The 15283-nt window shown below is 32.9% G+C and overlaps 1 protein-coding gene across 1 annotated transcript in view; it reads right to left on the bottom strand.

Moving 5' to 3' along the window:
- Positions 1 to 10072: 10072 nt before the first annotated feature.
- The window catches only part of LOC143244636 (glycerol-3-phosphate acyltransferase 3-like), a 38355-nt gene continuing 33144 nt past the window's right edge, over positions 10073 to 15283 (bottom strand). The window contains exons 14-15 of the mRNA XM_076489670.1: positions 13961 to 14040; positions 10073 to 13065 (exon numbers count right to left, since the gene is read on the bottom strand). Coding sequence (XP_076345785.1) covers positions 12978 to 13065; positions 13961 to 14040 — 168 coding nt within the window. The 3' untranslated portion in view covers positions 10073 to 12977. The remainder of the gene's footprint in view (positions 13066 to 13960; positions 14041 to 15283) is intronic.

Genomic DNA, 15283 nt, shown 5'->3' with positions numbered 1-15283 from the left:
TTGATTTCCAAGTTAAATTTTAGAAATTTTAACACGTGTAGAGAGGTCTGTGTTCAGTGTCAAACTGAATATATTTAGTAGGAGAGTAGTAACTTGAACACATGTAGAGAAAGTTTTCTTGTGTGGCGTTATTACATACTTTGATCTTAGATTTTGAGACTGTTTGTTCTGATCAGATTTTGAGTCGAGTTCAAGAGATATTTAGCACGAAAATAGTAACTTTAACACGTGTTTAGAGTTGTATTAGGTGGTGTAGTTGGACATTAGGAAGTTGAAAGTTAATCGTAGCTAGTTTTTTTTCTAATTAGATTGAAGAGATTTAGTATAACAGTAGTAAATTTCAACACGCATGGAAAATATATTGTTCGGTGGTGAAATTACCCACCGGGATATTGCAAGTTTAGGGGAGACCGTTTATTCTGTTTATCTTCTGATTCAATTCGAAGACATTTAGTGCGAGAGTAATAGGTAAAACATGTATAGAGGATTTTGCGCTCAGTGGTTTAGTTACACACTAAGATGTTGCAATTTTAGTGTTTTAAGTTTTTTCTGATTAGCATTTGAGTAGACTGAATAGACTTAGTAGCACAGTAATAACTTGAACACATCTAAGGAAAGTTTTGTTCTTCGGTGTAGTTACACACTAAGGCATTGTAAGATGAAGTAAGCAGTTTGTTCTGATTAGCTTCTCTGTAAAGTTAAAGAGATTTAGTGCGTTTATAGTAACTTGAAACATGTAGAGAGAGTTTTAATATTTGAAGGTGTTTGAAGATGAGGGTAGTTAGTTTGTTCTGACCATATTCGGAGTTTAGTTGAAGAGACTTAGTAGTAACTCCAATACCTGTCTGGAGGGCTTTATCTGTGGTGAATTTAAACACTACGATGTTGGACATTGAGGGTAGTTGGGCTATTTTGATTAGATTCTGAATGAATTTGAAGAGATTTATTACGAGAGTAGTAACTTGAACATAAGCAGAAAGGTTTCGTTTAGTGGTGGTTTCACAACAAGATGTTTGAAGTTGCGGGTAATTAGTGTATTATGAATTGTGTTTTCGGTGATCCCTGTACGTACATTGAAATTTCAACCATTCAACTGATTTTTGTAGTTGAAAAACCCTTTTTTCAGTCCTTTATACTTCTGTTTATCAGTTTTCTTCACCTCATTGTCCATAGAGATTTTGAGCATAAATTTATAACATGCCCTTCTTCTCGTGTGTGCATTCGAATTTTGGCTTCCTTCAATTAAAAAAAAAACTTAGAAAAAGAAAATGAGATGAGATATATGATCTAGTTTCAGTAATTTTGCATAAGAGAAATAAAACGTATTGCATATCTAGATATGTTATTTTTATAGTGCTATACAGTTTTTTTCCTTCAGATAATTTTCGGATTTACAACGCTAAAATCAGGGGTTCGATTCCCCTCGGTGGACTCAGCAGAGAGCCCGATCTGGCTTTGCTATAAAAAACACACACACACTTTCAGATAAACTAGTATTTGTCCTTACGTATTTTTGTGGCACATCTAAAAAAGAAAACTCTTTTCTCAAACTTTTACGAATTTGTATCAATCCACAATGCAGCTATTGAAGGAGATATATATCGATTAATCGAACTAACTGAAAACGAATGGAAAGTGGATACTCCAACGTCGAATATGCAAAGGCGAGCAGTTCATGTTTGTTTACATAAAACTTCTAATTCTAAAGTCTTGGACTCTTTTAAGTTCTTGATGGTGAATAATGCAGATCCGAATATGTAAGTTCTATATACAATTGGAATAAAAACATTCGAAAATTTATTTGATTTTCTGAAGATTATTACACTTGAATTTTAATGACTCAAAAAAGAAAATCCTAAGCGCGTCAGCCACTTTAGAATAAGATTGTTTGTTTCTTTGTTTTTGAATTTCGCGCAAAGCTACACTAGGGCTATCTGCGCTAGCCGTCCCTAATTTTGCAGTGTAAGACTAGAGGGAAGACAGCTAGTCTTCACCACCCACCGCCAACTCTTGGGCTACTCTTTTACCAACGAATAGTTGGATTGACCGCAAATTATAACGCCCCCACGACTGAAAGGGCGAGCATGTTTGGCGCGACGGGGATGCATACCCGCGACCCTCCGATTACAAGTCGCACGCCTTAACACGCTTGGCCATGCCGGGCCATCCTTAATGGGAAGAGCATGGATTGTTTTTTTTGTTGTTTTTTTTTAATTTCGCGCAAAGTTACTCAAGGGCTATCTGCACTAGCCGTCCCTAATTTAGCAGTGTAAGACTAGAGGGAAGGCAGCTAGTCATCACCACCCACCGCCATCTCTTGGGCTACTCTTTGAAAACCAACGAATAGTGGGATTGACCGTCACATTATAACGCCTCCACGGCTGAAAGGGCGAGATTACGAGTCGAACGCCTTAACCTACCTGGCTATGCCGGGCAAGGCAATATAAGAGAAATTTGGTGACTTTTTCTAAGTAGATAAGTTTAGAATTTTATTGTTCCAAAAAAGAAAAACAAAAGATGTTCTACGATCTATTCAATATCGTAGCTATGGAAACTACACCAGAGTCGTCATATAGCTATAGCTATACCTAAGTTAATAATGAAATTATAGTAATAAAAATATGTTGAATGTTTACTTCCAATGTATTTCTGGCCCGCCATGGTCAGGTGGTTAAGACGCTGGACTCGTAATCTAAAGATCGTGGGTTCGAATTCCCATCACACCAAACATGCTCGCTCTTTCAGTCGTGGAGCGTTATTATGTGACTGTCAATCCCACTGTTCGCCAGTTAAAGAATAGCCCAAGAGTTGGCAGTAGGTGGTGGTGACTAGTTGCTTTCCCTTTAGTTGTAAACTGCTAAATTAGGGACGAATAGCCCAGACGGCCCTCGTGTAACTTTGAGTGAAGTTCAAAAACAAACAAACTAATGTATTTCTTCTGCATACTCCACAACAAACGTGAGAAATGAAACTTAAGGGTATTTGTCACGATTATTTCAAATTGAGGACACTTCTATACTACATTTGTCTTCTTTGGTCTGTCCTCGGAAATCAGGGATGAATGGTTATTGTTATCTGTGAGAATACTCATTTTTGCATGTTTGTTATTTTATTATAATAGCATGTAATTGAGTGTAAATATGAGAATGTTATGTCCACCACGGTGTATGCTATATCTGGTACTGTTAATATAATTTAAAAAAATATTCAGGGTGAGAGAGGAAGCCAGTCAGAATTGATAAGAAGGAATTTACCAGTTTTTATGATTGCTGCCTGTCTTATATTGAGCTGTGGGAAACAGTTTTGGTGGTAGGGAATACCTTATTTGGATAAAACACAGTGTTTTAGTGTGACTTGACATAAACGCAGCTGCTGAAAAAAGTAATGAAATGCTTGGAAATGTTGTAATCAATATTGATGATCTGTTTATTTAAGTTGTTCTTGTTAAATCATTCTGGTCATCAAAATGTGACGAGTGGAAAGCAAAAGAAATAGGTTGTGAAAAAAATGGGTAGAACTTTTCAACCACTTCAAAAATCAAAGTATTTCTGTACTTAATCTCAGGCAAGTTATGGAGTACATTTTTTTTCGTTTACCAAGCACTTCTGCTCCTGTTGGAAGAGTATTTTCAGTGATGAATAGCATTTTATCTCAAGAAAGAGATATAATGAATGAATCAACAGTAAAGGGACTGATATTGACTTGAATTACAGTGAGTTCTTTGAAAAAATAAAGACTAATAAAGATTTTTGAAGAAAGTTCATTCAAGTGAAAAATATGAATGGTCACAAAAAAGTGTTCAGTGAAAAATTAATGAAATGTTGATGTTCCTTGCCTTGCTGAATTTAAATAAATGCTAGAGATACAGACTAGAGGGAAAACAGCCATTCAACTGCCAACTCTTGGGTTTCTATTTTATTAAGGAAGAGTGAGATTGACCATCACGACTGAAAGAACGAACATGTTTCATGTGTCGGGGAATTGAATCCGGGACCCTCTCATACAAGTATATGCTGCAATGGAGAAAGTTTACAATATTAATAAGATATTGATGCACTTTTTCATTGCAAAATAATTTAAAATAGAAAGGCTTCCACTAGCAAACTAATGAAGACATTTTAATGCTTTTTGTTATACAGACAGGATCAAGTGCTTGACTAGCATAGTTTTTAATTTTAATATCCTGACTTAACCAATAAAGATTTTATAGGAGACTGATATAAGAAAGGCTGCATTATAATTGAAGAGTTCTGGTTCCTGCCAGTTTTGGTGGGTAGGGTTTTAAACGGAGTTAAAATACAATTAAGCTGAATATTTTTGCACTGCTATCACCTATTTTTTTATCTTTAGGGATCCAGATATTGTCAAAAATCATAATAGGCTTCATCCTCCAGAGCTGTAAGGATGAGCGAAATTTGGGGTTCTGACTCATGAATTATATCTTTTGTCTGGCACTGTCGTTGCTCAGGCCTTTCTTCCTCTAACAGAATTCGTCTGCATGTCTGGATTATAAGTTTTATATCTACGTAAAACATTTTGCATATAAGTCGTAAGTTGGGAAAAAGAACAAAAAATATCAACTTTACAGAAATGTGATTTGAGATTCCTAGAAAAGTGAAGCGAACGTGTAGATATCTCATGGGAATGGCCTTTCAGTGCCACATCCAGCAGCAAATTAGTAAACAGAAGCGTTAACCTTCAAAGATGACAATGAATCACCTTCTTCCTCTTTGTCTAGTAATACTATTTTTGTGACGCCTCAACATAAACTGCCTTATCTAATTACACAGGAAGAGTTAAAAGATATGAGTTGTGACGTGTTTTTTCTAAGCGACATTGGAAATTTCTTGGTTTTAATTTACAACATGAAAGTTATTAGATCCAGGAATAAGAGTTTCCGTTTACTGAAGTCGCCATCAAAGTCTTGCTTCTCAATACAGCATGCAAAATACTTTGTGTTTCTGTATAATTATTGATGCACTAGTGGAAGAATTAGGTACCGAACACAGTTTTCAAGAATGGAGAGTTTTTATTGACTCATCTAAAGTTAGTCTGAAAACTGTATTTTTCATAATGGGAACACTAAACCATCAATTCCTGTTGCTCATGCTCTGAACATGAAAGAAAAACAAACTTATGAAACTATGTAGTATGTATGAGGCCTTCAAATATGATCACGTGTTATTTTCACGACATGTAAGAATATTTTGAATAAATCTATCGTAACTCGAAAATAGAAGCAATCAGTAATTTTCAACATCATTTCAAAAATCGATATCGTGTAATTACTCAGAAACAGTTTCTTTTTCTTTTTTAGCAGTGAAAATATTTTTCGTTGTCAGATATTATTATTGCAATTATGTGTTATTAGTTTGGCAAGAAAGTATGATAATAATGCTGTTGTTTGTTGATATAACTCTCTCCTTCGTACCTATTCTAAGACTTTTGCATTGACCAGGAATGACAAATTGCATGCATTTACCTATATACCTAGTATAGGCACAATAATGTTAACACACTGAATGGGATACATCATTTTCTTTAGATTTATTTTCCAGAGTTTAGAGGAGTCTGTAAAATTTGATTTAGCACAGGTTTTTAAGTATCGTATAAGAAGGTTATAGTTGCAAGTAAGAAACAACTTTTTAAAAAACAAAGTAAATGTAGAAATGGCTAATGTTAATCCTTCAAAAATAATGCAAGAAAGATAGTAAGGATGCATATAAAAATTAATTTTGTGTTTTTAGAATGAGGCTAGATTAACTCCTGTGTTGGGTGGGAAGTATCTTGCTATCCGATTTTCTGAGGGAAGAAAAATTCAATAATCTATTTTATTGTTTTGTTTGTAATTAAGCACAAAGCTACACTGTGAGCTGTCTGTGATCTGCCAACCACAAGTACTGAATCCTGGTTTCTAGCATGGTAAGTCAACAGATATTTCGCTGTACAACTAGCGGATTATTTTTCTCTTTTTTAAATATAAGTGGTCCTTAACTTCGAAAAGCTGTAAAGACAACATTGATTCAGTTAGTGAACCAAAACAATACGACATCCTGTCTTATTTCTCAAAAAGTAAATACACAAATTGTGTTTTCTGTCGATCTCACGTTAAAAGCTAGATGTGTAACAATATTTTTTGGTTGTTAATTACATTTTTAAGTATTATTAATTTAAGAACCTTATTAAAAACGATTATCAACACAAGTTTTAACAAGTTATGAATAAGTAAACCTCTTGAGAAAATTTAGAAACAACGTACATATCAATTCAAATTCAGTTTTTATTATATTTTCAACCAGAGATATTTTTATATCTTTTAAATTTTATTTAAAATGGTAAATAAAATTAAAAATAAAAGCAATTTGTGTTGCAGAGAAAACCTAGAAAGTACTACACCTTTTCATTGTGCTGCGACTTTAGGCTTAGAAAACTATATCATTGAACTTCTTAAGCATGATGCAGATCCTGAAGTAAAGAACAAACGGGGCCACACACAAGTTCAACTTGCTAAACTAGCATGTAAGCGACAATGTGCAAAGTATCAAGAAGAGAAAGTGCTGAATAAACTTGTAGTGGTTATATTCTGTTATTATTTACAACACGTCTTGATAAGCATCTCAAACAATTCCTAATTTGTTTCTTCTCGTACAGATTGATGCTGAATAAGTTGGCATCACAAAAAATAAGAAATCGAGCAAGAAAACGATGACAAAGTATTCAGTTACAACAACAAATAGTTAATGATGTTATTAGTTTCATGACCCAGACCAGAATATTACGTAGAAAACATGAAGCACCAGTTGCATTAGAACTAGTTTTTACCACCGAGCTTAAAGAAAACAGTGGAAAAGGAGTTACTGCTTCGGTATCAAGATATATAAAAACAAACATTGAGATCATACAGCAACATAATCTTTCAAACAATGCACCAAAACCTAAAATGAAACTAGGGTCAAATAAGATAAACAAAACCTTTAAAAGTAAAGCAAATAATTGGTGCAGGTTCACAGAAAAAATTCGGAGAAACTGCCGAAGAACGACGATTTATTGCATTCTTAAATTATCATTTAAAAGATACATCACTTGTAGAAAACAAATTGAAATGCATCATGACTCAAGTTCAAAAAGCAATAGAGAATGGAGATCTAGTTCAACAAGAATCATCATCTGGATGGATTAAAAATCTAATAGCTTCAGTTCTCTACATACCTAAGAAAAGATGGTGGAGAATATCAGTTTTACAATTCCTTTGTTGTGCTACAAATGAGTGACAATTGCAATTTGGCAAAGTATACCATTGGTTATAAGTTCAGTTTAAAGAATTAAACAATTTTATTTAACCTGTTCAGTGCCGTAGACGAGATAACTCGTCCAAGCCGATCGGTAACACAGTGCTACGGACGAGTTAATTTCGTTCTCACTAATACCTAACGTCAACGCTAGATGTCAGCACCATATATGAATTTGATCTACTTACAAATTATATCACTTTCGGTCCAAAATGGCGTCACGAATTTGTGACGAAGTTGTATTTTGAACTTGGTTCGGAGTTTGAAGATAGCAGTGGCGATTCAGAAGATTCGGATTTTGAAGATTCTTTGAAAAATACGGAAATACAAGGCTCAGATGTTAGTGAAGATAATGATAACTGGCCATCAACCAGCACTGGTAAACGGGTGATAACACCAGGGAGTAAACGTAAAATTGCAGATCGTGGTAAGAACAGCTCCAAGAAAAAGTGCCCTAATGACAATGATTGGAGTGCTGAATCCTTTGCTGCTCCATTTATAAACCCCTTCTCAGGAAATCATGGTGTCCAGTACGACGATTTGAGCCAAGATTCAAAGCCCTTTCACTGTTTTCAAAAGTTTTTTCCTTTTACAATTGTCAACTATATTGTAATAGAGACCAATAAATATGCAAAAACTATGATGGCCCGCGCTGATTTGAAGGAACATTCTAGAGTAAAATCATGGAAGCCAACTAATGAAAAGGAATTTTATGAATTTATGGGTCTGATAATGCAAATGGGCATAGAAAGAAAAGCAACTATTTCCATGTACTTCAGTACTGACCCTTTGCTTGCCACACCCATTTTTGGTCAGTGCATGTCAAAAAACCGGTTTTTTTTTTTTGCTGCTATCGATGCTACACTTTGCTGACAATACCCAGGAAAATATTGTTGACCAACGACAGCACAAGATACATTGACCATTTTGAACCTTATATGTACCAAATGAACGTTTGTATTGACGAATCTTTGATACTATGGAAGGGTCGACTGGGATTTCGACAGTACATTCCATCTGAAAGGGCTAGGTTTGGAGCCAAATGTTATGAGCTATGTGAAAGTGTAACAGGCTATGTTTGGGACTTTTTCATCTACACTGGTGCTACTACACAGTACAGCACTAAAGAGCGCGGACAGGGCGAACGTGTTGTACACACATTGATAGAACCACTGTTTGAACAAAATTATAAGCCCTATTTGGATCGTTTTTTTTTTTATAAGTCCCACTGTAGCGAAGTCATTGCTTGATTGTGACACCTATTTGTGTAGGACAGTAATGAAAAATCTAATTGGGATGCCGAAATGTTTCACAAATATCCAAAGGGGAGAAATGGAAGTGGCACAAAAAGACAGTATTGATGTTTTTCACTGGAAGGATAAGAGGGACATTTTCATGTTGAGTACAATACATGACAATACCATGCAAAACACCGGAAAAATCAACCGTGCTACTGGTGCAGCTATTGTAAAACCAAAATGTGCCATTGAATACAATCGTTATATGGGAGGGGTTGACTTATGTGGCAGTGTGTTGCATGCTTATTCGAATATGCGCAAGGCTGTCAAGTGGTACAAAATGTATTTTTTCACATGATGGATATAGCAGTGTACAATGCTTTGGTAGTTTAAAAATCACTGGAAAACAACCCGTCTCTCCTGGAATTTAGACTCGGTGTCATCCGTACCCTAATTGAAGATTACCACACCCAGCGCCAAAAACCCACCGGAGGCCGGCCTTCCTTGGAAAATCCCCTTCGCTTCATAGAACGTCACTTCCCAACACTTATTCCCCAAAAAGAAAAGAAAAAGTACCCCACTAGAAAGTGTAAAGTGTGCTCTGACAAGAGGAGGGAAAGCAGATATGAATGTACCGACCCCCGATTCAAAACATTTCACACAAAAGTGAATTATTAAATGTGTCATGTATTTCAATACCCAAAAATGACATTTTGTGCATTATTGTTTCATGTTTTGTACACATTTTTTCATTTTGTGTACTACTATAAGTTTAGCTTAGAGAAAAAATGGTATTTGTTGCTTATTTCCTGTTTTAAAAATTACTCAATTTCGCTGAAAAAAACCCGGCATAGGAGCTGCCGTAGCAGCTGAAATACTTGGCAGTCAACAGGTTAAGGGAATCATGAATTTGCAATTAAGACTTCACAAGTCTTAAAAGTTAATATATAGATTTATTAATTACATGTTCTTTGCTAATGCCAGTTTTTCGATTTTAATGATAGACACCATAACTAATGATTCCATACAATGCACCAATTTTTAAAATAAAATGAATGTAATAACTAAAAATTATTGCATTAATTAATGTAATAATTAAAAAATGGTCCAATTAAGATTCATGTTTAAACATTTCAGATGAGTGAAGATTTTCTGTCAAAATCTTTTACACAACGTTTTACACAAACTACAAAATTAATTTCTATAATAGAGTATTAATCTGAAGAACTTTGTGCAAAGACTGACAGGTTAGAGGAAGTCAGGTAGGAAACAGAAACTGCCATTAATGGTTGTGTTACTCTAATCACATAGTGAGATATAACCATCATTCTCGTAACATAAATGTCCTAAAGTGAGGATTACAACTTTTGCAGCAACAAGACATGAATCCTGTACTTTGTATCTACAATGAAACACATTAACCTGTGATTTTTTTTATACTAAGTGTTACATAAACAGTCATGTGCACTTTGTCCACCCACAGAAATTAAATTCTGGATTTTAGTGTTTTTAAAGTTAAGTGTAAATGCAAAAACAACATTCCAATTACTTGAAATACAAATTTATTAATCACATAACAACAAATGCTAAAAATAAAACATTACATATTGAACAACTAACTGTCCATTAGTAAAATAAAAATCACTTTCTCACAAATTTTAAAATTTCACTTCTTTTCGTTACACTTATCGAAAAAGTCATTCACAATTTACCTAATATGAAATATGCATGTACAAGTCATCATATCTGATGCACCATCCATGTCAGATTTATTCTTCTGCCTTTAATGCATTCATAACTATATATTCAATATATACTATACATAATTTGTACACAATCATCACAAAACGCCCTAAAAATAATTGTTTTGACACAGCATTTTTTTTTAATTCCAAAACTTACATAACCAAAACAACAACACAATTCTACAATATTCATTCGACACTTATGTCTCATATCAAATATTCTTTGGTGAAAAGATGTTTTTAATGTGCTGAAAGAAAATAGTTCATATCATGTTGATAATGTGTATAGACAAATATATATATAAATAAATTATCTACATGATAACAGTTGGTTTCACTTCATTATTCCTTTATCAAAAATAAAATTTTATATTTTACATATCTTATGCTTTAATGAGTATATATTTAACTGTTTCAAGTTGCACACAAAATGACAAACTCCTGAATTAACTTCACAAAATTTTCTTCAATAACACCATTTGTACTTTTACGATTATGAACAAAAACTAACATTCATAAAGTGCATGAGGTAAATCATGTCTGTAAACCACACAGAGAAAAAAACTCCAACTCTGTGTTATAATTCCAGAAATATGTTGTATGTATGAAGTAACTAGTATTTTTCAGTTTCTACAGTTTTTATCAGGTACAAAAATATAATGTGATTTACCTATTCACTTACTGAAAGAAAAAGTTTAGAGAGATAGAAAAATTTCCAAATAATTTATATGTATTTCTCAATACCATCATCTGGAAAATATGCATAGCAGTGATATACATACTCAGTTATGCTCATAAGTACTTATGGTAATGTGGTATAAATTGTATATCAATCATGTTATGTTTTATAACCCATGTGACTGATTATCCAAGCCAAATGATTGAGTTATTTTTTGAATTGCTACATACTAACATAAAAAATAGTTAGTAATTAGTACCTATCAATTACAGTAAGTAATTGATAATTATACTTAGGTGATCATACAGGTTACTAATTAAGAATGATTTATGCAGAACTGCAAGTTTAACCCTTAAACAGTGACCATCAATTGATGCTGCTACCTACAACATTCCTGCTGTTTAAGGGTTAAAATAACAATTTTTATATGCATGGTATATTGGTAAAGAGTCTTATCTTTTTCTTGTCACATTATTTGCAAAAATATCCTCTAATCATCACTTTTATCTACTGTTAGATGTTTTTATTTTTCATAAGCTCCACAGAATTGCCTTAATGACTTTGTTAAAAAAATTTGAATTTGACAAAGATATAACCAAACTAAAATTAAAACAAGCAAACCAAAGAATACAGGAAACATACCAGGAAAATATTAACAGACCTATTTAATATAATGTTCCACTTTTAATGTTAAAGTAGGCTTGGTATTTCAACACAATCTCTGCTAGTAACATCATGATTACATGCTAATTAAAAAAAAACATAACTACAAGATTACTTGGAATGAATTAAAATGTCTGGTATCACCTTGAAGTGTGTGTCACTTTAATCTTGGTTGTTAGTTTCAAACACACATTGTTTCCATAACATGCAAGTAGTTTAATATTACCTTATCAAAGATTTGGATAAAACTGTTATTTCTATTGCATTTTTTGGAATAGCAACAGCATTTCTAAATTTCAACATTTTTATTGGTACAATCCAAGATATTAGAAACTACACTAGCATGTCAGAGACTCCTAGAGGCAGTGGAGACCCATTTCAATGATTACAAAACATTTTATACTTTCAGGATTTTTTATATTTCTTTAACATTTACTTTACCAAGGCTGGTTAAATAATAAATTCTGAAAACCATACTTCACAAAATATTCTTCACTTGATGAACAGTTTTTACACTGCACTATAAAGAGGACATGAATGCCTTGTTAAAAAAAAAGTAAAACAAGTATGTCATTAATAATCTATCAATAATAAAGAATTAACCACAAGAAATCAATTCAAAACCAGATTCTATGTAATATATATCAAATTTTCTTGTTCTGCTAAAAAAAATCTCATTCACTTTTGCAAATATTCATGCACTTAATACAAGATTCCCATTAATTTGCTGAATTCTACCTTCCTTTAACACACAGAATACAAACTTAACTTTAATCTCATAATATATTAGTGTGAATTTAAAACTCATTGCTTAATAAGAGTCAAATTCTGAAGATCACAGTTCAATGTATCAATAAATACATGTTGAAATCTTTAAACTGCATACTCTGTTAGTTGTAAATACTACTAGCTGGCATAAACATACCTTCTGCACACACTGCCACCTCCAAATTTTACTTGAAGTGCAATTCATTCATAGTTTGGTCCAATTATTAACAAAATGTTAATTGAAGGAAGCACAATTGTTTTATGTTGTTTATATAATATCAAAAAAAAGTAACTTAGAAGCTTAACAACAAATTCTCAAACAGCAACCATTAAAAGAAACCATGAAAAACAAATTTACAAAGGTCTGTTGACATTACTAAAACTAAGCAATTTACAAAAGCAAACTAGAATTCTAATATTTCTATAAAAAAATAACAACTTATATATTTCTTTAATGCATTTAAAAATATGCCACAGTTGAGTATGACTACCTTAGTAATCTCATTAAGACAAATGTGATCCTCAGACGAAAAAAAAGAAGAGGGGTTTGGGTCACGTATAACTCCATGAGCACACATTAAGCAAAACCATTAATTCAGTCCAGTTTGATAAGTCTACTATACTCTTCCTGTTGTCTTGCCTTCCACTCTGCTTTCACATTCATTCTTTTTAGTTGTCCATCCCTTAAAGTGAAAAAAATTTGAAGGATTATCAAAAAGTCAGAAGACAGAAATTTCACAAGGAAAATGAAATTTTTAGCACTGTAAGCTTCAGTAACAACATTTAATCCCCCCCCCAAAAAAAAAAAAAAAAAAAAAAAAAAAAAAGAGAGGAGCAAGCATATCAATCTTACAGTTTACACTTAGGAAAAAAATAACTAAGCTATTACAAAATAAATGAATTCAGCCTTTAACCATCAGACATTTATGTGTACATAACAAAAACACATTAAGAATTTAAGAAGTTTTTACACTTCTGCAATGATTCTCAACTGAAGTTTGTAGCTTATGCTCATGAGATAATTTGTTTAAAACTCATGCACATAAGACGTTAATGAAGGGATTTCAGCATTAATGACACTGCTACATGTTGCACGAGCATTCACCTAATCTTTCATGTTGTGCTCAATTTTAACATACTATAACTGTCTTAAAATAAAGAACTTGTTCATTTTAAATTTGAAATGAAGAAATCAAGATTAAAATAGGTATTGTTACTCTAACAACAGTAACTCCTAGCTGTGCATTTCTAGCTTGGTATTTTCTGCTAAAAATCTGTGATTTTGACTAATCTGATCCTATATTTTGATCAGTTCAACAGCTGAGTGATCGATACAATAAATTCTCTGTTTAATTTTAGTGTTCAGAAATCTACTTGAGAAACTTTATCTTAGATTATCTGTACCTCTGATATGCAGAATTATTTAAATTTTTTTGAAACTTCAAGGTTACAAGTGAGCATAATGACCAACCTAGTGAAAATATTATTAGAAGAGGAATTTTAACTTCTGATGCAGAGTTTAGATTATTAAGTTACAGTAGAATACCTTGAGAAAACTAATACTTAAAAAAACCTCACCACATCAGGTCCACCAAACCACCTTTACAAGCTATTTCTGATTTAACTCGACTGGCAAATTTAACAGCAGTTTCTCCTTCCTAAATTGAAATTAATGAAAACTCAGTGAGACAAAAATGTATTAAACAGAGCATATCCTGTAAAGTAAGTTAAAAAAAAATCAAAGTTCTGTAAATGTTACACAAAACATCTTTAAATGCTAGTAAATAAAACAAACCTACCTTACTTCCTAAAAGCTAATGGTTTTAAATACTATCACATTAATTAATGTACAGTTAACAAGATCTAAAAGTGGAACTTCTACCATGTGTATTAAAAAAACTAGAAAAGAATGCTTAATAAGCAAAGAGCAAGTAATTTTTCCCTTTCATAAATTCTATATATTTTACCATCTACATTTGTCACTGTAGCATTAATTTAATGTTATCTGCTTATCTACTTTTTATCCTACATTTTTAGTTCCAAAAATGGTTTATAATAATATTTAAAAAGTGGTGAAAAACAATTGTTACAAGACATATAAATTTTGAACTTTTAAGGTTACAGAGGCATTGTATACAATATCTATGAAATAATAGCCAATAAGGATTATAATGTAATGCAGAATACATTATTAAATAAAAATGGTGTTTGAGCAAAGTACTTGCATCATATAATTTTGACATAAAATGATAGTTAACTATACATAGGAAGCTATATGTTGTATTTATTCTAAATTGCTATTACAAAAGGAATAGGCAAACTGATATACACTGCTGGCCAAAATCTTAAGGCCAATGAACATAAAGAGAAAATATGCATATTGCGTTGTTAGACTCAACCACTTATTTGAGTAGAGCTTCGAAAGATGAAAATAAGAAAAGGGAAAATAAAAACCTTCTTTAGCATTTTATAGGGAAAATGTGAACACTATGAAATTAGCTTAAATACTAGCTGGTCAAAAGTTTAAGACCATACAAAAAAGAAGTCCTAAACAGGGTAAGAAATGCTCAACAAGAGGTCTCAGTAGTGAGTTGCATGGCTGTCACTGCGAATAACTTTGGTATGGTCGATATATGCGTTTGCAGAAGGCTGGCTGGAATGTTGTTCCAAGTGGTGAAGATGGCTTCACGAAGATCATGCACTGTTTGGAACTGACATCCATATCCAGACTTCCGTTGCCATCCACGCCCAAACATTTTCAATGGGGTTTAGTTCAGGCAAACACACTGGATGGTCCAAAAGAATCACATTATTCGCCATGTAAAAGTCCTTTGTCCTGTGGGCATTGTGGATTGCAGCATTGTCCTGCTGAAAGATCCAGTCATTTCCACACAAGTGAGG

This window comes from Tachypleus tridentatus, chromosome 2 (assembly GCF_004210375.1).
Source record: "Tachypleus tridentatus isolate NWPU-2018 chromosome 2, ASM421037v1, whole genome shotgun sequence".
NCBI classification, from domain to species: Eukaryota; Metazoa; Arthropoda; class Merostomata; order Xiphosura; family Limulidae; genus Tachypleus; species Tachypleus tridentatus.
This window is presented reverse-complemented; position numbering and strand designations above follow the sequence as displayed.